Raw genomic sequence first — 22,802 nt, 5'->3', positions numbered from 1 at the left:
AAGAGACAGGTTCCCCCAAACTGACCAGGCAACTGCATAGTACAGTGATGAGTCGGTAAAACATGGAGGACAAAAAAAAAAAAGATCAATGATTGGACACTTTGCAATGGAAAGAAATGTCATGTTTATGTTATTTGTGTCCCGTAAGAACAGCCAACCATGAAATGTTTGTTTGTTTTTGTTTTTTTTTTATTTACAGCAACGTTGAAAGGCCCATGTAACATTCTAGAGAGAATCTTTGAGAATATTGGAGATTTTCATTTCTCTTCTGCTGTCAGCGATGGCGTCTGCTGATCTGAGAGCTGAGCTGGAATGTTCCGTCTGTCTGAACATTTATACCAATCCTGTAATGCTGAAATGTGGACACAACTTCTGCTGGGTCTGTATTGCTCGTGTGCTGGATACACAGGTGGGGTCTGGAGATTACTTCTGTCCTGTATGTAGAAAAAGGTTCAGGAGTCGTCCTGCACTGCACAGAAACATAACGCTACATAACATAGTGGTGCATTTCCTGTCTGTTCAGCAAGATCAGGAGGAGTCCGGGGTCTTCTGTATTCACTGTGTGGACTCTCCTGTACCTGCTGTTAGATCCTGTCTACACTGTGAGGTTTCTTTGTGTGATAAACACCTGAGAGTCCACAAAACGTCCCCAGAACACATCTGTGACCCCATGTGACCCCACCTTATCCATGGAGAGCAGGAAATGCTCCGTCCATAAGGAAGTTTTGAAGTATTACTGCACTGAGGATGAGACCTGTATCTGTGTGTCCTGCAGTTTGGCTGGAAATCATTGGGGACACCAGGTGGACATGTTGGATGAGGCTTCTGAGAAAAAGAAGGAGATTCTGAGGAATGTTCTGCAGAAACTTCTGACAAAGAGAGAGGAGACGGAGGAAAGAGTCCAGAGTCTGCAGGAACACAAGAGGAAAGTAGAAGAAGAAGCAGCTGGTGACACCGAGAGAGTCACTGTCCTGTTTAGAGATCTCAGGAGACGTCTGGAAGACCTGGAGAAGAGAGTCCTGAGGGAGATCTCCGGGCGGGCAGAGCGGATCTCCATCTCCATCCGGGATCTGGAAATAAAGAAGGAGGAGCTGTCCAGGAAGATGGTGGACATTGAGGAGCTGTGTAACATGACGGATCCACTGACTGTCTTACAGGAATCAGACACAGGTGACTTGTGTGACACTGAGGATGGAGATAATGAGGACAGAGAGAGACATGAGGAACTCCTCCATGATGGAGGGGGTCTGGATGTTGCTGGGATATCACACACATTACACACATTATCTTATATAATAACAGAGGTAAATGTAGACTTCTATAAACAGAAAGCTGCAGACATATTACTGGATGTAAAAACCGCTCATAACAAGCTACATATAGCCGATGACAGGAAAACTGTATCCTTGTCAAAGATAAACCAGAATTATCCATTAACATCAAAGAGATTTAAGGATTATCAGGTGATGAGCAGTCAGAGTTTCTCCTCGGGGAGACATTACTGGGATGTGGATGTCGGGGGGTCAGATGAATGGAGAGTTGGGATGTGTTACCCCAGTATAGACCGGAGCGGAGAAGAGTCAGAGATTGGATTTAACAAGAAGTCCTGGGGTTTGGATTGGAATGGTAAAGGGTATTGGGTGATACATAATTGGTAAAGAGACCCATTTATCTGCCAATCTCTCCAGTAACAGAGTCAGGATATATCTGGATTATGAGGCCGGGCGGATCTCCTTTTATGATCTGTGTGACCCAATCCGACACCTCCACACCTTCACCACCACCTTCGTTGAGCCCCTCCATGCTGGGTTAGGCCTCTGGGATGGTTGTCTCAGGATCCATCGAGAGAACCTTAAGATGTGAGAACTCTGCCCAGACATCACAAGGACAGGCGGTGGGATTGGTTCATTGATCAGCCAATGATTGGAGGAAGTGGGGAGTTCAGGGAGAAATGTGAGGCCCGGTTCACACATTTGCGAATTGGATGCGGATTTCTCCGCATACAATTCACATGACAGGCGAGTGTGACCGGCTCTCAATGGAGCTGGTTCACACCGATCCAGGGTGGCCGCAGTCTGCACTACAAAAATGATCCTGTGCATCTTTGGGTCCGCTTCAGGTGTGAATTCAGGCAAAAATTCGGACCTGATTCGTACCTGAACCAGTGAACAAGGAAGCACCGGACCTCAGGCGTGAACCCAAGCTGCATGCTGTAATTGCCAGGATCCTTCTCAAAATGCTAGTTACCTGGTTGTGTGTCTAATGTAAGAACTTTAAAGGGGTACTAAAGACCAAATAAAAAAAAGACTGATATGATGCTTCTGTTGCTGACCTTAACACAGCAGTCTTTGTGTTCCTGATTTTTGGGGATTAATGCCAGTTAAGTCTCTGACCTGGAACAAGCATGCTGTAAATAAGAATCAGACAAGTGGTCAGAATTCCTTATCTTTATACTCGTTCTGGGTCACAGAGACATTATTGGAGTCAGTGGTGGAACTACCAGGGTTGCAAAAGCCGGACTTGAGACCGGGCCCTGGAGTTCCACCACTGTGGGGGGCCCAAAGCCTCCCATCATCTCAGTGGCAGTTTGAAAAAAAAAAAAAAAAAGACTGATGTCTCCCATCCGTAGGACAGGAGAATCTGCCTATAACTTCAGAGACTGGTCGCTGCAGTTGAGCCCAAGTGTCTGACACTCTTAGGGCTCTTTCACACGGGCGGTCCTTGTGTGAGCTCCGCTGCGGTCCTTTTTTCCACAGAGCGGATGACATTTCTGTCATCCGCTCAGTGTGTCTGCATATCATCCCATCCGTTTGCTGTTGATTTGCGGACCTAATGTAAGTCTATGGGGATTGCGGATGTCAGCGGATGACACCGCTGACATCCGATTTTCCTTCCTTTCCGTTTTTTGAACGGAACAAAAATAGGGTTCTGTTCCATTCCAAAAAACGGAACAGAACTGACAGGAAGAAAATCTGATGTCAGCGGATGGTATTCCGCTGACATCCGCAATGCCATAGACTTACATTATGTCCGCAAATCATCCGTAAACGGATGGGATGATTTGCGGACAAGCGGACCGCCCGTGTGAAAGAGCCCTTGCACAGCCCAGCAAGCACACCCACCCCTTCTCACTCTCCTCATGGATGGAAGAGCAGAGAAGAATATAGCTTCTCCTCCCGTTCCTGTTCTTCCTGTGTCTGGCCGTCCCACCCACACTATCCCCAGCGGGCAGCTGTAGCTGAAAGAGAGGGGATATGTGGGCGGGAAATATGAAAATCAGCAGCTACAGCTTCCTTTCCTTGGCTGTGTCAAGGATGCCTGAGCATCCAGCCTCGGTTGGTCTGCCCGTGGGTGAGTGAGCACTACAGTACACTGGTCAATGAACTGTCCCTATCTCCCTCTGTTCTTTCCCCCATCTGTCTCCCTTCCCTCTGCTCTTCCAAGACCTTCACAATCATTCAGTTCGTTAGGCTGGCTATAGGTGGTGCAAATTTCTTTCTTGCAGCCACAGGTTGCAGGAAAGAAATTTGCACGATTCACCCATCAACGCAGACAGTGCTGACAGGGGAATCCCTCCTGCCAACAAACAGTTATTGTCGCTAGCAGCTGTAGCCACCGCTAGCAATTTAATCAGAAGAGAATTCACCAGGCTGGTTGTACCCAAGCTGAACGATTGATCTACGTGGGTACATTCAGCCTGCCCATACATGGTTCAAATCTCAGCCAGTTACTGCTGACCCGGTCAAGATTTAAACTGTCTATCGCCGGCCTTAGCACTTAGGCAGCCCATGCATTAATTTTTTTTTTTTCAACTATTAAGTTGAATAAAAAAAAAAAAAATAAGATCCAACTCCCCCATCTACACTTTCCAGGTGGATGGGTGAATCCTCGCACTGTGGACCAATGGCAGAACTACCAGTGGCCAGACAACAAGGGTTACTGTCCTGCCCCTGCTATTGACAGCATTGGTTCTCTGTTTCCATGGCTGCAGCACAGCACATTAGGACCCAGTGCTGGTTACTTTATGGGGCTGATGGGCTCATGCACAATTGGTTGTGGACAGTTGGGCTCCCTGCAGGTTGCTTAGGAACGGTGGAGCCTTCCCCAATATGTTGATTGAGATGCAATCCAGGTGATGCTCCTGGTCAGGTCTAATGTTAAGCCCAGATTCACACTGAGGCGAGTTTGAAATCATGCAAGTTCAGCTGGAGTCACACGATTTCAGTGCGACTTTGCGGGCAATTTCACAGACATCTGTGCAGGTTCCTGCACGGATGTCTATTAAAATCGCTAGCCGAAGTCGTCAAAAGTAGTGCAGGAACTACTTCTGGGAATTGGCGCAGCGCCACAAAGGTGACATCGCACTAATCCGGACGGTGCCATTGCCGGCAATACGATTGTACTCTTGACTCTAATAAATATTGTGTTTCTTAGATCTGCCTGGGAGCATCACCTGGATCACACCCCAATCAGCATGTCAACAGAGAAGGTTATACAGTGTTACCACTGCTAGGTGACCAGCTGGGAGAACAGCAGTCTACAACCAAAAGTGCCAGCCTTCCCCTGCATGCACCCATCAGCCCCATAATTCACCAACACTGGGTCTTAAAAGACTGCCACCATTGTCAAGTAGACAGATGCCAGACCAGTGCTGTTATTAGCAGGGGCAGGACAGCAAGAGGAGGCTGGGGACCACCAGAGTGGTAGAACATCAGGGCCCGGTCTAAAATGCAACCATTGCAACCCTGGCAGTTCTCCCACTGCTTTGAACCCTTGTATGGGGTTTCCTGGTGTGCTAGTGACATATCTCTTGCTTTCTACCACCCTGGGGGGGCCCAATATAGAAGGAAGGGGGCCACTGCAGAACAAGTGAAAGAGACTCGCTGTGGGGTTGTAATAAAGGGCCCCAGGACCAGTGGGGAGGACTGCGGGACAAGAGGAAAGGGCCATGGGACTGATGGGTGGGGGGGGGGGTGTCAGGGGGGCCCTTCAAGGTTTCTTGCATCAGGGCCCTGAAGGAGCCAAAGCATCAGTATGACAGCCAAGGAACTAGCATTCTCAAAAGGAGAGTTTAGCAATGGCAGCCCCCATGATTCTTTCATGGTAGCTGCCCTTTAAATATAATAAATGTCATTCATTAACTGACACTATCATAACTGCCAGGTGTGTCTGGATTCCAGGGACAGTTCCAGGATTTAGAGGTTTTTACCCTGGAAATGGTGCCAATTTGAATCAAATGTTAAATAATTTTCTGTTATGATTGTTCTTACAGAGTAAGTTTCCCTTCATGGTAATAAACGGTGACCGTTTTGTATTCCTCATTTTCCTTTTTCAGTTAATGTTGGCAGTCCTGGAAATACACATCTTCATGACCTCTTTCTTTGATATAACATAAAAATTGGTAATAAACCAGAAATATAAATGCAGATCAATGTCTGTTTGTTTTTTTTTGGCTTTTTTTTTTTTTGCACTGTTTGGCAGAAGAGCTGACAATCCATTTCAGCTTTCATCTATGATTACTTCAGAGACCTCTATCATCTGTTATAATTATCCTAACTAGTGATGGACGAACATCGGCCAGGGCGGTTCGCGAACGTCAGCCGCAAATTTTCTCAAAAGTCCGCGAACTGCGAGTTCGCGGCAGGCCCCATTGACTTTAATGGGAAACCTTTAGGTCATATTTGTAGCCACAAAAGACGTACTAGCTGTGCACAAATAGTCCCAGCACATGAACAATGTCATAACAGAAGTATTGCAAAAAGTTGCCCTAAATTTTTTTTTTTTTTTTTTTTAGAGCAAAAAATATATATATTTTTTTTCATAAATCAGCCAGAACTGACAGCAGCCGGTAAATACATTGTCTAATACATATAGGGTCCATTCACACATCTGTAAAATGGGTCCGCATCCATTCCACAATTTGGAGGAACCTTTACAGAACCATTGATTTTCAATTCCAGTCTGAAAAATTAGGCATTCACAGGATAAAGAAGTAAGTATTGGCCCCAAAAATGAGCCCACATGGGTTTACCTGACAGCTAAGAATGTTGTATTCTGTGGCTGAAGGTACATTAGGCATTCACAGTATACAGAAGTAAGTGTAGGCCAGTATTGGCCCCAAAAACTAGCCCACATGAGTTTAACTGACAGCAAAGCACTTTGTTTTTGATGGCTAAAGCTACAGTAGGCGTTCACAGTATACAGAAGTAAATGTCGGCCTGTATAGGCTCCAAAAATTAGCTCACATGGTTTGAACTGACAGCAAAGAACCTCGTTTTTAATGGCTAGAGGTACATTAGGCATTCACAGAAAAAAAAATAATTGTCGGCCCTGAAAGGCCCCAAAAATTTGCCATTCAATGGATATGAAAGGCCTTTTATGCCGCTGTATGTAGCTAAGCCAAGGACCAGGAATTGTTGAGGGTGGAAGGCGGTCTTTCGGATATTTGTAGCCTGGCATGAGGAATTTCGATGAAACATGGTCTACTGGTCACATGTGTTGAATTCCTCAGAGATCCATGCCTCATTCATTTTTATAAATGTGAGGTTGACTCTACACTGTCATGAGCTAGGCGAGTGCGCTTATCGGTCACAATCCCACCTGCTGCGCTGAACGTCCTTTTGGACAGGACACTGGACGGGGGGCAAGCCAACAGTTCCATTGCAAATTGTGCAAGCTCTGGTCAGAGGTCAAGCCTGCCCACCCAGTAGTCCAGGGGTTCATCACTCCTCAGAGCGTCCACATCGGCCATTAACCCGATGTAGTCAGACACCTGACGGTCTAGGCGTTCCCTCATGCTGGATCCGGAGTACAGCTGTCGATGGTTCGGCTGAAAGAAGGATCTCATATCTGAAGTGATCAAAACATCTTCCAACCGCCCTCTTCTTGCAGGCGCTGTTGGATTGCTACCCGCAACTGTCTCTCTGTGACTGGAAATTCCTCTGCCAGTGCACGGAAAAGCAGAATGCAGCATTTCCCGCAGCAAGGCCTGCAAGTGCTGCATTCTGACCGCCCTCTGTGATTGTGGTAACATTTCCGCCATTTTGAGTTTGTACCGGGGGTCTAAGTACGTTGCCACCCAGTACTGGTCCTTGGCCTTTATGCGTTTTTATACGGGGGTCCCCCTTAAAACACTGCAGCATGTAGGCCCCCATTCCCACTAAACTGGAAGCGGTGTAGTGGCCTGCTTCCAGCTCATCATCCAGGATAATGTCATCCTCGTTCTCTTCCCCCCATCCACGGATAACACCAGGGATCCCAGAAAGGTTTAAAGCATGCTCTTCTTGCTCCTCCTCATCCCCCCCCCCCCCCCCCAGCACCATACTCCTCCTCTGACTCCTCTTCAGACTCCTGCTGTTGATATGTCTCAGATGGAGTAGCACCCCCTGGGAATTCATCCAACATTGCGACTTCCTGATCTTCTTGCTCCTGCTCCTCGACGGCTTGATCAATGACACGACGCAATGCACGCTCCAGAAAGAAAGCGTAAGGTATGATGTCACTTATGTGTAGTGCGCTAATTCTATGAAACTTATAAACATAAATATGTAAACAATAGTGACACCAATATCATAAATAAATAGGATGAGATCTAAAACATAAAAGTCCATAAAATTCATAAAAGGTCCATATGTGCAACAGTTCACATAAGTCCTTGAATGAAGAGATCCCAATACCAAACAAGTGATTTCAATGAAAACAAATGAGGGAAAGGTGTTTCAAGGTGCTTGTTTAAAGTGCAGGTATTCCCCTTACCAGACGGGTGAAAAATAAGGTGCAATATATCTCCAAACGAAAAGATGCGTGCAGTAATATAGATAGCCCAGCTCTGCCCACCCCGTGGCCGGTTTGAGAGTAGATAAGACTCTTACCAGATGACATAAAAGTTAAGGTGTATGGATCACTTCTGGATATCTTTCAGCCCAATTGTAATGACCGTCCCCCCCAAGCTTGCGGCTCCCTGTTGTCCCTTGGAAGTGAAAATTCATCCAGGTGTTCACAGGTGATTTCGCAAAAATAAACAAGGGGGGACTAATAGTGCATTATCCTTATAACTTTTATTGCTGATACTCAAATATGCACTTACAGTTAAGACGATATAATAAGCTTGCTGGAACCCTGTAGATCCGTTGCCGCCTGCAGTGTGGACCGCGGATGAAGTTAGTGACGGCGCGCCTCCTCTCTGACGCGTTTCCTCCGAGCGGACTTCTACTGAGACAGGAGGGATGTCCGCACCGTCAATTCCGCCTTTTAAATACACATCTATCCAACACAGTCCTTTCGGTGTCCGCAATGAAAAAAACGGAAGTGGATTGTCTTTTGTGTAAATCGCTATAAGACATTCTCTTATTACAAAAATGTATTACCATCTGCATTACGACCATAAAAATACTAAAATATCCAATGTTTATGCTGTTTTTTTTCACAAGTTCAATGTTTGGGCACAAACAGGAAGTGATGTTAGTGCAAACCAAGGTCACTTCCTGTTGTAAACCAAGGGCACTTCCTGTTGACATCGGAAGGAATGTTTTTCTACTTCCTCTTCACCGTGTCACTCTGACAGGATGGTGACCATAGCTGCGAGTCTAAAATTTTCACATTTTGTATATATTAACTTAAAATTAAGATTAAAAACATATTAAACTTGGTGATGATAAAATTACACATATAAATTAAAACAATATATGAAAATGAAGCTAAAATCCCTTTAAAACTTTTTCCTTAAACGGGTTATTAGAATTAGGTTACAATCACATTGTAGAAATTTAATTTGATAAAATTTGGTGAAATTTTATAAAATGAAATAAAGAGTTGATCAACTATTGTTGATGTGGGAATTAATATCCCACTCTATGTTGTGTCCCAACGGACGATAGCTTTTGAGCTCATAGATCCAGAAGGTTTCCCCTCTGGAAATCTTTCTTTTCAAATTGATACCCCTCCAATGTGGTATGTATTTCTCTATCACAATCACTTGGAGATTTTTGTGTTTCTTTTGATGGCAAATGGCAAAATGTTGGGACAAATTATATCCTGTGAATCCCTTGGCAATATTTGCCAAATGTTCTTCTATCCGTATACAGCCAGTGCGTATGGTCCTACCCACATATTGTTGATTACAACTGCACTGTAGGAGGTAAACCACACCTTTAGTGTGGCAGGAGATGAAATGTTGGATATCCTAACTTTTGCCAGTAACGGATGAAGAAAATTTGTTGGTTTTAATTGTGTTGGAATCTTTGCAGATCCTACAATTCCTGCAAGGAAAGAAACCCTTCATATACGGAAACATCCTTGGGATGGAGGGCTTCTCAATAGGATTTGGTGCTACAAGATGTTTCAGATTGGGAGCTCTTTTATATATCATTTTAGGTCTTTCGGGAAGCAATAGCCCTAGGACCTTATCTCCCTTTAGCGCTCCCCAATATTTTTTAAAGGTGTGATTCAGCCACTTATATTTGCTAGGGAATTGGGTGACAAACGCATAATCAAATGGTTGTTTAGCCTTAAAAGGGTTCTTTTTTTTCTTTATGTACCACCAATTCACCTTGTTTTAATGGTCTTACTTCTTCAATATCTTTATCCAGATTCTGGGGGCTGTATCCATTTTCTAGAAACCTTTGCTTTAGAACAAGAGCTTGTTTTTCAAAATCGGAATCATCTGTGCAGTTTCTTCGAATCCTCCGAAACTGCCCTTTCGGAATGGTGGCAACTGTCCAATGCAATAAAGCCATTTCTGTCAGTGAGTTTAAAATAGGTCATCGTAGAAAACCCACAACCTTTCCTGGTAATGACCAGATCCAAAAAATTGACAGCAGTGGGACTATATTCGTACGTGAATCGTATACGCCATCCATTGCAATTGTTATACAAACAGAAACAAACTTGCCCAGGGGACTTTAAATGAGGCGTTCTTGTGATGCCAACTGATGCGGATAATCAGCTGCTCGGTTGTTATTACAAGAAAAAGAAGGGGACACCCCCCCCCCTCCCACTGCCTTCCACTGCTCCACCCGGGTCTCCCGTCCCACTGGTATCAAGACTTTTTACAGCCAGAAAAGTGGCATGGTGAAGGGTGCCAAGTTTGCGCTGAGCCTTGCAAATATTTTTATGGCTGAGTGGGAGGACAAATATGTATTTAGAAAATCTAGGCCTGAAATAAAGTTGTTGAGGCATGAAAAACAGTCCCATTACTCCTTGGCAAATAGGAGAAGAAATGGAAACCGTGAGAGTTTTCTTCTTCCTAGGCTCCAAGATCACGGAAGACGGTGACTGTAGCCATGAACATAAGAGAGACTTGCTCCTTGGGAGGAAAGCAATGGCAAACCTAGACAACATTATAAAAAGCAGACACATCACTCTACCGACAAAGTGCTGTATAGTCAAAGCTATGGTATTCCCAGTAGTAACCTATGGCTGTGAAAGTTGGACCATAAGGAAGGCTGAATGCCGAAGAATTGATGCATTTGAACTATGCGGTTGGAGTCGGAGAAGACTATTGAAAGTCCCTTGAATGGCAAGAAGATCAAACCAGTCAATCCTGAAGGAAATCAACCCTGAATATTCCCTGGAAGGACAGATCCTGAAGCTGAAACTCAAATACTTTGGCCACCTAATGAGAAGAATGGAAAATACCCTGATGCTGGGAAACATGGAAGAAAAAAAGAAGAGGATGACTGAAAACAAGATGGATAGATAGCATAATTGAAACAATAAACACAAAGTTAATGTCAGGGTGCCAGGAAACCAAACCACATGGGAATGCAGGTAAAATAAAGCAGTTTATTGGAGCAAACAACAATAAACGCACAGCAAGATTGAGGAAGTGAGAGCAGGAACAAGCCGGGGTCAAGTCCTGAAGCGGATAGTCTACCGATGAGGGGTCGTCTGCCTATGTGGGGTCGAGAGCCAGGAGAGTCGTCAGCCAAGCCGTATCATACATGGAGAAACACGGAGAACAGAAGACTGCTAGCAGAGATGAACGCATAGGCAAGGACTGCATCCCATCAGGTGATAGATATAGTCAGGTGTGCAGCAGGCAAATGATGATGCAATCAGGGTTATACATGCCCTAACACCTCTTTTATTCTGTGAGTATATATTTTATTAAACATGATCCTCTTTTATCTAATACTGCACTTAGTTTGGCGCTGTTTGCTTTTATCTCCTTATACCCAGAGAGCTGCTTCTTACTCTGACAGCTGGCTGCCTATCAACCACAGAGCTTCATACCGAGATCTACACTACATAAGGACTTTTACTCTTGGACTAATTTATGTGCACACACCATTTATAGCAATGTCCTGGCCACTTTTTATATAGTCTTGTGCTATCTACTTGTTTTTATCCCCAATTTACTCAGTTGATTTTATCCCTCTAGTACACTGCTGTTATAGTATTGCTGCTACTGTTGAAGCCTTATGCCCCCTACCTGCCGCTTCTTCCTCACAGCACTCAACATACCCACACACTGTCACAATATCAATCGCCTCTGCAAGAGATGATCAGACAGACAGACAGAAACAATAGTTGTCTTAATTAACACAATTAACAATTGGAGAAAGACACCTAGGAGGCACACTATGGGAGAGACCTACTTGCAATAAACACATTATAGCAGAAGACCCCAGAAAGGTGGCTTTGCACTGATGATATTTACATCTGCTCTGAGTGTCACAACCTAAAGTACTTGTTATGGAGTTATTCATTTCTATACATGAAACAGTAGTCATTGCTAGTGATGTCGCGAACATAAAATTCGCTGTTCGCGAACGCGAACATCGGCGAATGTTCGCGAACCGGCGAACATTGCGAACCGCCATAGACTTTAATAGGCAGGCGAATTTTAAAACCCACAGGGACTCTTTCTGGCCACAATAGTAATGGAAAAGTTGTTTCAAGGGGACAAACACCTGGACTGTGGCATGCCGGAGAGGGATCACACAAAAAAAAGTTCTTAAAAATTGTAATTTTTTGATAGAGAGCCAATTATTGGAGAAATTAAAAAAAAAATAAAAATAAAAAATGTCTTTGGATTTAGCATCTGGGGGGTCTAAAAAGTGTACCTGTGAAGTTTCAGCTCTGTAGCATGTCCGGAACCAGAAAAAAATACGGGTTAGGGTTAGGGTTAGGGTTAGGGTTAGGGTTAGGGCTAGGTTTAGGGTTAGGGTTATTTTTATGGCTAGGCTTAGAGGGTTAGGGTTAAGGTTAGAGGGTTAGGGTTATGGTTAGAGGGTTAGGGTTAGGTTTAGTGTTAGGGGCTAGGGTTAGGGTTACGGTGAGATACTTAGGGTTAGAGTTAGTAGCCCTACCCCTACCCCTCTAACTCTAACCCTAAGCACTAAAAATAACCCTAACCTTAGCCCTGACCCTAACCCTAACCCTAGCCCTAACCCTGATTCTATTTTTTTTTCTGGTTCTGGACATGCTACAGAGCTGAAACTTCACAGGTACACTTTTTAGACCCCCCAGACAATAAATCCAAAGAATTTTTTTTTTTTGTTAAGTTTTTTTTTTTTTTTTTTTTTTTTTCCAATAATTGGCTCTTTTTGTGTGATTTAGTGTCTAGTGGGTCTAAAAAGTGTACCTGTGAAGTTTCAGCTCTGTAGCATGTCCAGAACCAGAAAAAAAGATAATTTTTCAGTAGAGCAGGGATGGTGGGAACCCCTTTTACACCTATATGATCTTTTTTTTCTGGTTCTGGACATGCTACATATATATATATTAAAAAAAATACTCAAATACCAGCCCTCAAAGGGGCTTTTGGGGACAATATATATATATATATATATATCACAGAACAAAAAAAATTACACAAATACCAGCCCTCAAAAGGGCTTTTGGGGACATCCAAGCCTGATTGTGCTATTTGATGTGAGTGCAATAATTTTATTTTTAATAAAGGGTTATGTTGCGGTGAGCACTTAGATCTTGTGTTTCTTTTTTATGTCCTCTTGTAAACTGAGCCCCTGAGACTAGCAGCTTAGCAAGTGGCATCTAGTTACCTGGAGGCACCTGGATCTACCTGGTTTGAGGACTTCTCGCCTATCTAAGTCACTTTATTGAATATTTGAAGAAGTTTTTATATAGTGCTGTATCCTTACATATTTATTGTCTATTATACTTTTTCAGTGAGAAAGTTTTTGATATAGCTGCTGTATATTGCATATTTGCACAGTTGTTTGCTATATTTGCACATTTTTATTTATTTAGAGTTGTGTTGAAGCACTAAGCCACTTTCTATATTTATTTATTTCGCTGATTACTTATCTTTGCACAGGTTGGTAGCCTGGCCCGTTAGGGGATGTCTCCTTTCTGTGAGAGAGGGATGGAATATACAGAAGGATGGTGTTAGGAGAACTTAGCTTGGCTGCAGAGCAGCCTAGGTAAGGAATTTCTGCCCAATGGAGTTGGAGACTGAGCAGAGCGCAAATATTCATGGGGAATGTAGTCTTTAGGAGAGCAGTTTAAATCAAGACAGAGAGCATAAAGTTGGGTACACACTATTTATTTATTTTTTCGTTCAACCCTATGGGTTGAACCCAAAAAAAAATTGTCCGCTCCAGTCAGAGCCGCTGTGCTAACCATGCGAGGTTAGTATAGCGATTTCCCCCGCTGAGCTGTTGTGTTCTGATGGGGGGATGTCCCCCCGCCAGAACACTCTGATCGGCGCTTCCAACTATTGGCTGAGAACGCTGATCGGGAGCTGGTCGGATGCTGGTTTTCCAGCATGCACATCTGACAGAAGCCAGCCAAATGATCAGCTTCTGTCAGGCAGACTGACATACATACTGTATGGGCTGAATGATGACTGTTTTTTTTTTTTGAACCAGCCATTGTCTCCTGACATTCGGCCTGTGTGTACCCAGCTTAAGATTACAAGTCCCAGGGGCCGGAAGTGGGGTAAGGAAGTAGAGTGCGAAATGCCAGACATGCACCAATCTGTCTTACATGGGGAGTAGAGTGAAGATGATCTCCATCCAATGCTGAGGGAGGTTGTAGCTTGTGTAGGATGTGTAGCTTGTGAGAGCAGTCTGAGCTGAGCTGGAGGAACACAGGAGACATGCACTGGCTACCTAAGAGAGAGACTGCTACTGCCGTTGAATCACATGCTGTGGTGTTGTGGCTCTACAGAGCCCGGTGTACCTGCTGTATCCAGTCTGCTATGCTGAATCCAGATCCTGTGGTTCCAGAGGGTGTTGTATCCAGATCCCAAGTTCCAGCACTTGCTGTTCTAGACAAAGCTACAGAATTGCTATTTTTCCTCAGTGGCTGGACAGGTGGGCCTCCTAGACCTCTCACTGGAAAAAAAGGGGCCTTGAAGATGACAGAACTGGTGAAAGGCCTCTTGGCTGCTTACTTCCTTCATTGCCTGTTTCACTGGACAGTATTTCTATTTTGGGATTAGAAATTTACCTGGGCACTCCAATGCGGGACTTTGGACCCTAGTGCATGCTAGTCTTAGTTATCTTCCTGATGGCCAGTGGAGTAGGGATAGACCATATCCTAGATTTAGGTCCCTGTGAGTAAGTTCCCTTTTAGTATGAGAGACACAGGTTTACCCAAAGGTATTGGGATGGGACTAGTCAGGAGTCCTTAAAGTGGTTATAAAGGCTGAAGGTTTCTACCTTCATGAATTCTATGCATGAAGGTAAAAAAACCTTCTGTGTGCAGTAGCCCCCCAGCCCCTCAATCCTCAGCTAAGCCTTCTCTTACATGGCATCAATCACTTACACCCCCTGACCCCATGGATAAAATAAAAAAGTTAGGCATAAACTGGTTAGGCCTATTATCCCATATTAAACTGTCCTGGTGCTGGACAATTTTATACTGCCGTATCCTCTGCCATATCTTCTTTTTAATTTATGCAGACCATTGAGCATGAAGGAAACTGAAGGTAACAACAATAAAAGTGCATCCCCTCCAAATTATGGAGTTCAGGTGTCTCCAATGAAGGGTACTGTTGATTCCACAACATTTAAAAACATTGTAGACAATTGTGCTCTTCCAACATTGTGGTAACAGTTTGATGAAGGCCCTTTTCTGTTCCCCCATTAATGTGCTCCTGTGTACAAAGCCAGCTCCATAAAGACATTGTGTGGCCAGTTTGGTGATGAGCACAGAGCCCTGACCTTAACCCTACTGATCACCTACAGCTCATGTTGGTGACATCATCTTGTTGCTAGGAGGAAGGGGTGGGGGTTTTAGAAGTGGGGCTGAACACAGGCAGGAATTCCATCCATGGGGTAATACCTGCATGATGAACCCTCCTCTTGATGCATTAGGAGTATACTTTAGAGATTTTGGTTGGCAACCATCAGGCTTGTTTCCATCTGGGAGATTCATAGAACCAGTGCTCTTTGTGGGATGTATATACCACCTTGTCCTGGTCTCCCTTGGGTTTTTTTATGGTCCCTTTATGATTGTTCACAGTATGTCAATGTGAAGAGGTGTAAATATGTTTCTAATGGTAACTGCATGTGTCAGTATACTGTATATCTTTTGTTTCTTTCCATACAGATTTTTTGCACTATCTGCATATTCATCCTTGAAAAGGAGGTCTTTGATCCAAAGTACCGAACGCCCCCTGCTCGGTTTGCACCAGAACTCCCAAACAGAAAAAAAAATCTGACCCAAACGGTGAACCCTATTGAAGTCTATAGGAGCCGAACAGGAAAAAAAAAGTCCCAATTTTGAATGCTTTTATGCACATAATTGGGCATAAAAAGCGTATAGGGGTCTGGGTACTGGCCTGAAGAACGTGTCAATGCATTTTTTTTTTTTTTTTAAAAGATCGTTTTTACAGGGGCAGTGATTTTAATAATGCTTAAAGTGTAACAATAAAAATTAAAATTCCTTTAAATATTGTGCCTAGGGGGTTCCCTTAGTCTGCCTGTAAAGTGGTACATCTGTAGCATGTATAGAACCTGCTGCAGAAAAACTGACATCCCGAATTCGGGACAGGGATGGTGATAGAAATTGTGGGGCCCTATACAGACTACCTGACAGACCCCCTCCACGAGAGAATATTTTTTTTTTTTTTTCCATAAACAAATTTTTATTTTGTTAAAAGCAAGATGTAACAAGAAATGTACACAATACAGTAAATTGGAAGATAATGAACCCACATAATATCAAGATACATAATAGCACAAAAAACTTATGAGATCACGTGGTTACAGACACAAGAAGACATAATCAAAACAAAAAACTTATAAGGTTGAAGCACTCTATTAAAGAAAGGGATGAAGCTTCAAATATTCTGGCAGAGAGATGTGTTGAGAAAAAATTATTGGGGATTAGTGTCCATCTGATAGGGTGGGTGATCTTGTTTGTTGTACAGTAAGTAAGTTTGATGGGCAAGTTTTATTGCGGACAGAGGGGTTGCCGCAATGGTTCATGAGTCTGCTTCCTTCATGTGTTTGAAACAAGGGAGCTGGCTTCTTGGTAACCATCTGTGGGAGTGCAGAAATATAGCTTGTCAAAGAGATAGGAAAAGGTAGGTAGAGAGGAATAGAAAAGAGAGAAAAATAGAGAAGAAAATGTAAGGAAGGTGGGAGAGGTGAGAGAAAAAAAAAAATGTAGGTATAAAGGGGGGGGGGTGAGGGGGATTGGAGGGGTTTGTGGGTATGAGGATCAGGAGAGGAGATCAGGAGGGAGTGAATCTAATGGTGAATATGAGCATAATTTCCCTGCTCTTATTCCTCCAGGGAAACCGGCTCCATAGTAATATTAAAATCTATGGATTCAAATTAAGGAGAGCTGATGAAGGATTTGTATTCGTCTGTCTCTTTGTATCGGATCCAGTCCAGCCATTCCGCAGAGAACTTGGATATTTCTTCCCTTGAGATAGCTATCAGTTCTTCTATTTCTTCAATTCTATTTAGTCTGCGGAACCATTCTTTGAGTGAGGGTATATCAGATGTGCGCCAGTGGCACGGAACACAAAGTTTGGCAGCATTCATCATGTGTCGCGCCAATACTGTTTGAGGGTAGTTGGAGGTTCTAGGGGAGTAGTTAAGAAAAAATTTTTCCGGGGTGAATGGAATTTCACTGGATGTGACTTTTTTATGGTTTCCTGCACTTTTTCCCAGAAGGGTTGCAATATTGGGCATGCCCACCATATGTGAAGCATGGTACCCGGAGACTCAGTGCATCTCCAACAGGTGTTGTCAACTGTTGGGGCAAATCTGTGGATTTTGTCTGGCGTCCTGTACCAACGGGTAAGGATTTTATATCCATTTTCTTGTGCAGTGACATTAATCAAGGTGCGATGGGGTGAGCGACAGATCGTTTCCCAGTCTTTTTCGGAAAGGGATAATTGTAGGTCTTTCGACCAAGCAAGGGCAAAAGTGGCAGAGGATGCAGATGGGGCATCAAGAATGTGACCATATAATTCTGAAATTATATGTCTTTGAGGAAGGGTGCGTTCACATATGGTTTCCAATGGTGACCGGGGTCTCGACCATAATGTTGGGGTGCCTTTGGAGGAGAGGAAGTACTTGAAAGAATATCCACAGTGGTATGCCTGGGGGGGGGGGTAATGAGGAGTTAAGTCTTTCCCATGAGATGGGTGCTCCATCTTTGTAAAAATATTTGGCTAGAACTTCCTGGTGCGGCCATAGGGAGCGCAAAAAGCCGGTAGACATGCCTGGCGGAAAGGCAGGATTTAACCTAAGGGAGGTCAATGGACCACAACGGGGATCAATTTTCATCTTCTTACGCCAAGCATCATGAATGAGTAGCGGGGGCCCAATAAAAGGGTGTATTTTGAGAGATTGAGGTATGTCTGACAGAGGAAGCCACGGTAGAAGATGTAGCGGAGTAGTTGTCCAGATATTTTCCATCTTAACCACCTCTTTTTGGTCGGCATGGAGGGTCCAATCAACTATTGTGGTGAGAAGACAAGCTTTATAATAACTGGTCACATCTGGCAGGTTGAGACCTCCTCTATGTTTAGGGGCTGTAAGGCGGGAAAATTTAATCCTCGGTGGTTTATCTTGCCAGATAAAAGTCCGCCATGAAGTGCGTAGAGAAGAAAAAAAGGCTGAGGGTATATGTATGGGAATTGTTTGGAAAAGGTATAATAGTTTGGGGAGAATGGTCATTTTAAGAATAGCAGCCCTTCCGAACCATGATACCTGAATGTTTCTCCATGATTTCAAATCTGTATTGATAGATGACAAAAGGGGTTGAAAATTGGAAGCATACAGATGTGACAGGTCGCGAGGGATATGTATGCCTAAGTATGGGAGTGTTGTGTTTGCCCAAAGAAAAGGGAAATTAGATTGACACCGACTAACCTCAGCAGAAGGAAGGGAGATGTTTAGGGCCATTGATTTTGAATGGTTAACTTTAAGGTTGGATAGAGAACCATAGTATTCCAGGTCTTTCATTAGGTTCGGGATAGAAATATGCGGTTGTGACAGAAAAAGGAGCATGTCGTCCGCAAACGCAGAATATTAAAGCTATATTTCGATAAAAATACAATAAAATCATTATTAGCAGACACAAATTGAATAATTCCTGCTAAATCTAAAAGATGAAACTGAGTTGATAAATACATCTCTGTGTGTGAGGTCTTTGGGCTCATGCACATGGGTGCTGTGGTCTGTACAGTGTGAATCAGTGGTTCATTTATGTGACTTGAGCCACCTGGAGCTGTTCAAACACAGCTGAAGGACCTAATTTGACATGCGTGGGGATGCAGGTGTACAGCCCCACACACAGTGTGTATTTAGGGGCCACTCACCTGCTGTTGGTGAAATATCATTGTGACAGACTTCCCTAAAAAACATATCTCTCCAGCGGTGTCCTGTCACTCACTACTGAGAGGAATTCCATCTTCGCCTGGTCTTCTCTCTGGGTTCTTGTGCTCCAGTCATTTGGCCAAACTGGGATGATGTAACTCACACGCATGCGCGCGGGAGTTGTGGTCATAGCACGGCTCTCTCAATGGATGGCATGCCTTCCACTGAGAGCACAGTGCACATGCACCAGTGCTATCACCAACTGCTACATTTAGGAGATATCCACTGTACCTACATATGAGCCCTATTAGAGGCTTACCTGTAGATACAAGATGGAAAATGGAGTTTACTACTGCCAGATCAGTTAGTGAATAGGTAAACATAAGGAATTGATAAATGGATTTGCAGAGGCAACTGAAAGTGTAGATGGAGGCGTACCTAGGGTCTCCAGCGCCCTTGGCGAAGAGCTGTATCGGTGCCCCCCCGCCCCCCCCCCCCCAAGAGAGAGAGGGTTTGACAGAGAGAGACAGGGGGGGTTTGTCAGAGAGAGAGAAGGGGGTGACAGAGAGAGAAGGGGGTGACAGAGAGAGAGCGAGATAAGGAAGGGGGTGAGAGAGAGAGCGTGAGAAAGAAGGGGTGAGAGAGAGAGAGAAGGGGGTGAGAGAGAGAGAGAAAGAAGGGGTGACAGAGAGAGAAATAAGGGGTGACAGGGAGAGAGAGAGAGGGGAATACAGGGAGAGAGAGGGGGGACAGGGAGTGAGAGGGGGTGACAGGGAGAGAGGGGTTGGCAGGGAGAGAGGGGTTGGCAGGGAGAGAGAGATAGAGAGAGGGGGTGACTGGGAGAGAGAGGGGGGACAGGGAGTGAGAGGGGGGGGGTGACAGGGAGAGAGGGGATGGCAGGGAGAGAGAGAGAGAGGGTGACAGGGAGAGAGAGAGAGAGAGGGTGATAGGGAGAGAGAGGGGACAGGGAGAGAGAGGGTTACAGGGAGGGTGACAAGGAGAGATGGGGGTGACAGGGAAAGAGGGAGGTGACAGGGAGAGAAAGGGGGGTGACAAGGAGAGAGGAGGGGTGAATGGGCTAGAGGGGGGTGACAGGGAGAGAGGAGGGTGACAGGGAGAGAGGGGGTGACAGGGAAGGTGACAGGGGGAGAGTTTACTACTGCCAGATCAGTTAGAGAATAGGTAAATATAAGGAATTGATAAATGGATTTGCAGAGGGAACTGATAGTGTAGGCAGAGGGTCTCCAGCGCCCTTGGCGAAGAGCTGTATCAGAGCCCCCTCCCCCCCCGAGAGAGAGAGGGTTTGACAGAGAGAGACAGGGGGGTTTCTCAGAGAGAGAGAAGTGGGGGGCCAGAGAGAGAGAGAGAAGGGGGTGACAGAGAGAGAGAGAAGGGGGTGACAGAGAGAGAGAGAGGGGGGGTAACAAAGAGAGAGAGAGGGGGGGGTGACAGAGAGAGAGAGAAGGAAGGGGGTGCAGAGGGAGAGAGAAGGAAGAGGGTGACAGAGAGAGAGAGAGAAAGAAGGGGGTGACAGGGAGAGAGAGGGGGTGGGTGACAGGGAGAGAGAGGGGGTGACAGGGAGAGAGGGGGGGACAGGGAGAGAGGGGGGACTGGGAGTGAGAGGGGGTTGGCAAGGAGAGAGGTGTTGGCAGGGAGAGAGAGAGAGGGGGTGACTGGGAGAGAGAGGGGGTGACTGGGAGAGAGAGAGGTTGACTAGGAGAGACAGGGGGGTGACAGGGAGAGAGAGGGGGTGACTGGGAGAGATAGGGGGTGACAGGGAGGGTGACAGGGAGAGAGGGGGTGACAGGGAGGGTGACAGGGAGAGAGGGGGCAGGGAGAGAGGGGGATGACAGGGAGGGTGACAGGGAGGGAACAGTGAGAGAGGGGGTGGCAAGGAGGGTGACAGGGAGAGTGGGGGGTGACAGGGAGGGTGACAGGGAGAGAGGGGGTGTCAGGGAGGGTGACAGGGAGAGAGGGGGTGACAGGGAGGGTGACAGGGAGAGAGGGGGGTGACAAGGAGGGTGACAGGAAGAAAGGGGGTGTGACAGGAAGAGAGGGAGAGAGGGGGGTGGCAGGGAAGGTGACAGGGAGAGAGTGGGGGTTACAGGGAGGGTGACAGGGAGAGAGGGGGTGACAGGGAGGGTGACAGGGAGAGAGGGGGTGACAGGGAGGGTGACAGGGGGAGAGGGGGGTGACAGGAAGAGAGGGGGTGACAGGAAGAGAGGGGGTGACAGGGAGAGAGGGGGGACAGGGAGGGTGACAGGGAGAGAGGGGGTGACAGGGAGGGTGACAGGGAGGGCGACAGGGAGAAAGGGGGGTGACAGGAAGAGAGGGGGTGACAGGGAGGGTGACAGGGGGAGAGGGGGTGACAGGGAGAGAGGAGGGTGACAGGGAGAGAGGGGGGGTGACAGGGAGAGAGGGGGATGACAGGGAGGGTGACAGGGAGAGAGGGGGTGACAGGGGGGTGACATGGGGAGAGAGGGGGTGACAGGGAGGGTGACATGGGGAGAGAGGGGGTGACAGGGAGAGAGGGGGTGACAGGAAGAGAGGAGGGTGACAGGAAGGGAGGGGGTGACAGGGAGGGTGACTGGGAGAGAGAGGGGGGTGACCGGGAGAGAGAGGGTGTCAGGGAGGGTGATAGGAAGAAAGGGGGGGTGACAGGAAGAGAGGGGGTAACAGGGAGGGTGACAGGGAGAGAGGGGGGTGACAGGGAGAGAGGGGGATGACAGGGAGAGAGGTGGGTGACAGGAAGAGAGAGGGGGTGACAGGGAGAGAGGGGGTGACAGGGAGAGAGGGGGTGACAGGGAGGGTGACAGGAAGAGAGGATGTGACAGGAAGAGAGGAGGGTGACAGGGAGGGTGACAGAGAGAGAGGGGTGTGACAGGGAGGGTGACAGGAAGAGAGGGGGGTGACAGGGAGAGAGGGGGGTGACAAGGAGGGTGACAGGAAGAAAGGGGGGGGGTGACAGGAAGAGAGGGAGAGAGGGGGGTGGCAGGGAAGGTGACAGGGAGAGAGTGGGGGTTACAGGGAGGGTGACAGGGAGAGAGGGGGGTGACAGGGAGGGTGACAGGGAGAGAGGGGGTGACAGGAAGAGAGGGGGGTGACAGGAAGAGAGGGGGTGACAGGGAGAGAGGGGGACAGGGAGGGTGACAGGGAGAGAGGGGGTGACAGGGAGGGCGACAGGGAGAAAGGGGGGTGACAGGGAGAGAGGGGGGTGACAGGAAGAGAGGGGGTGACAGGAAGAGAGGAGGGTGACAGGAAGGGAGGAGGTAACAGGGAGGGTGACTGGGAGAGAGAGGGGGTGACAGGGAGAGAGAGGGGGTGACCGGGAGAGAGAGGGTGTCAGGGAGGGTGATAGGAAGAAAGGGGGGGTGACAGGAAGAGAGGGGGTAACAGGGAGGGTGACAGGGAGAGAGGGGGGTGACAGGGAGAGAGGGGGGTGACAGGGAGAGAGGGGGATGACAGGGAGAGAGGGGGGTGACAGGGAGAGAGGGGGGTGACAGGGAGAGAGGGGATTACAGGGAGAGAGGGGGGTGACAGGAAGAGAGGGGGGTGACAGGGAGAGAGGGGGTGACAGGGAGGGTGACAGGAAGAGAGGATGTGACAGGAAGAGAGGAGGGTGACAGGGAGGGTGACAGAGAGAGAGGGGTGTGACAGGGAGGGTGACAGGAAGAGAGGGGGATGACAGGAAGAGAGGGGGGTGACAGGGAGAGAACCTGAGAGCGAGAGGCCAGCCAGGGCAGGTCTTCCGTCACTGCAGAGAAAGAGTGCATTCATCCACCAGCCTGGAGCTGCCTAGGAGCCGACTGATGAGGTCATGTGTGCAGAGCCCTGTAACAAGGGGAGCCGCCCATCGCACCGAGCTCCGACACAGACTGTCATCTCCTGCCTGGCCCTGGACACACAGAGAGCTCTGGGCGGCTTCTGGGATTGGAGCGGGGGGGGGCGCCGGCCGCCGGGGGCGCAGGCTGAACGGAGGAGCGGTAAGTCACTGCGTCTGCCAGTGATTTTGCGCCCCCCTCAGCCTGCGCCCTTGGCGGATGCCATTCTAGC

The 22,802-nt window shown here is 46.8% G+C and overlaps 1 protein-coding gene across 1 annotated transcript in view; it reads left to right on the top strand.

Moving 5' to 3' along the window:
* Positions 1 to 280: 280 nt before the first annotated feature.
* LOC309554214 (E3 ubiquitin-protein ligase TRIM39-like) overlaps positions 281 to 22,802 on the top strand; it is a gene marked incomplete at its 5' end in the record, with an annotated part of 188,106 nt that continues 165,584 nt past the window's right edge. Inside the window, one exon of the mRNA XM_082255847.1 lies at positions 281 to 523. Within this exon, the coding sequence (XP_082111973.1) occupies positions 281 to 523 (243 nt within the window). The remainder of the gene's footprint in view (positions 524 to 22,802) is intronic.

The sequence above is a fragment of the Pelophylax lessonae genome (genome assembly GCF_965119305.1).
Source record: "Pelophylax lessonae genome assembly, chromosome: 4".
Taxonomy (NCBI): domain Eukaryota; kingdom Metazoa; phylum Chordata; class Amphibia; order Anura; family Ranidae; genus Pelophylax; species Pelophylax lessonae.
The sequence above is the reverse complement of the archived record's forward strand: the minus strand, read 5'-3'. Positions and strand labels throughout refer to the sequence as shown.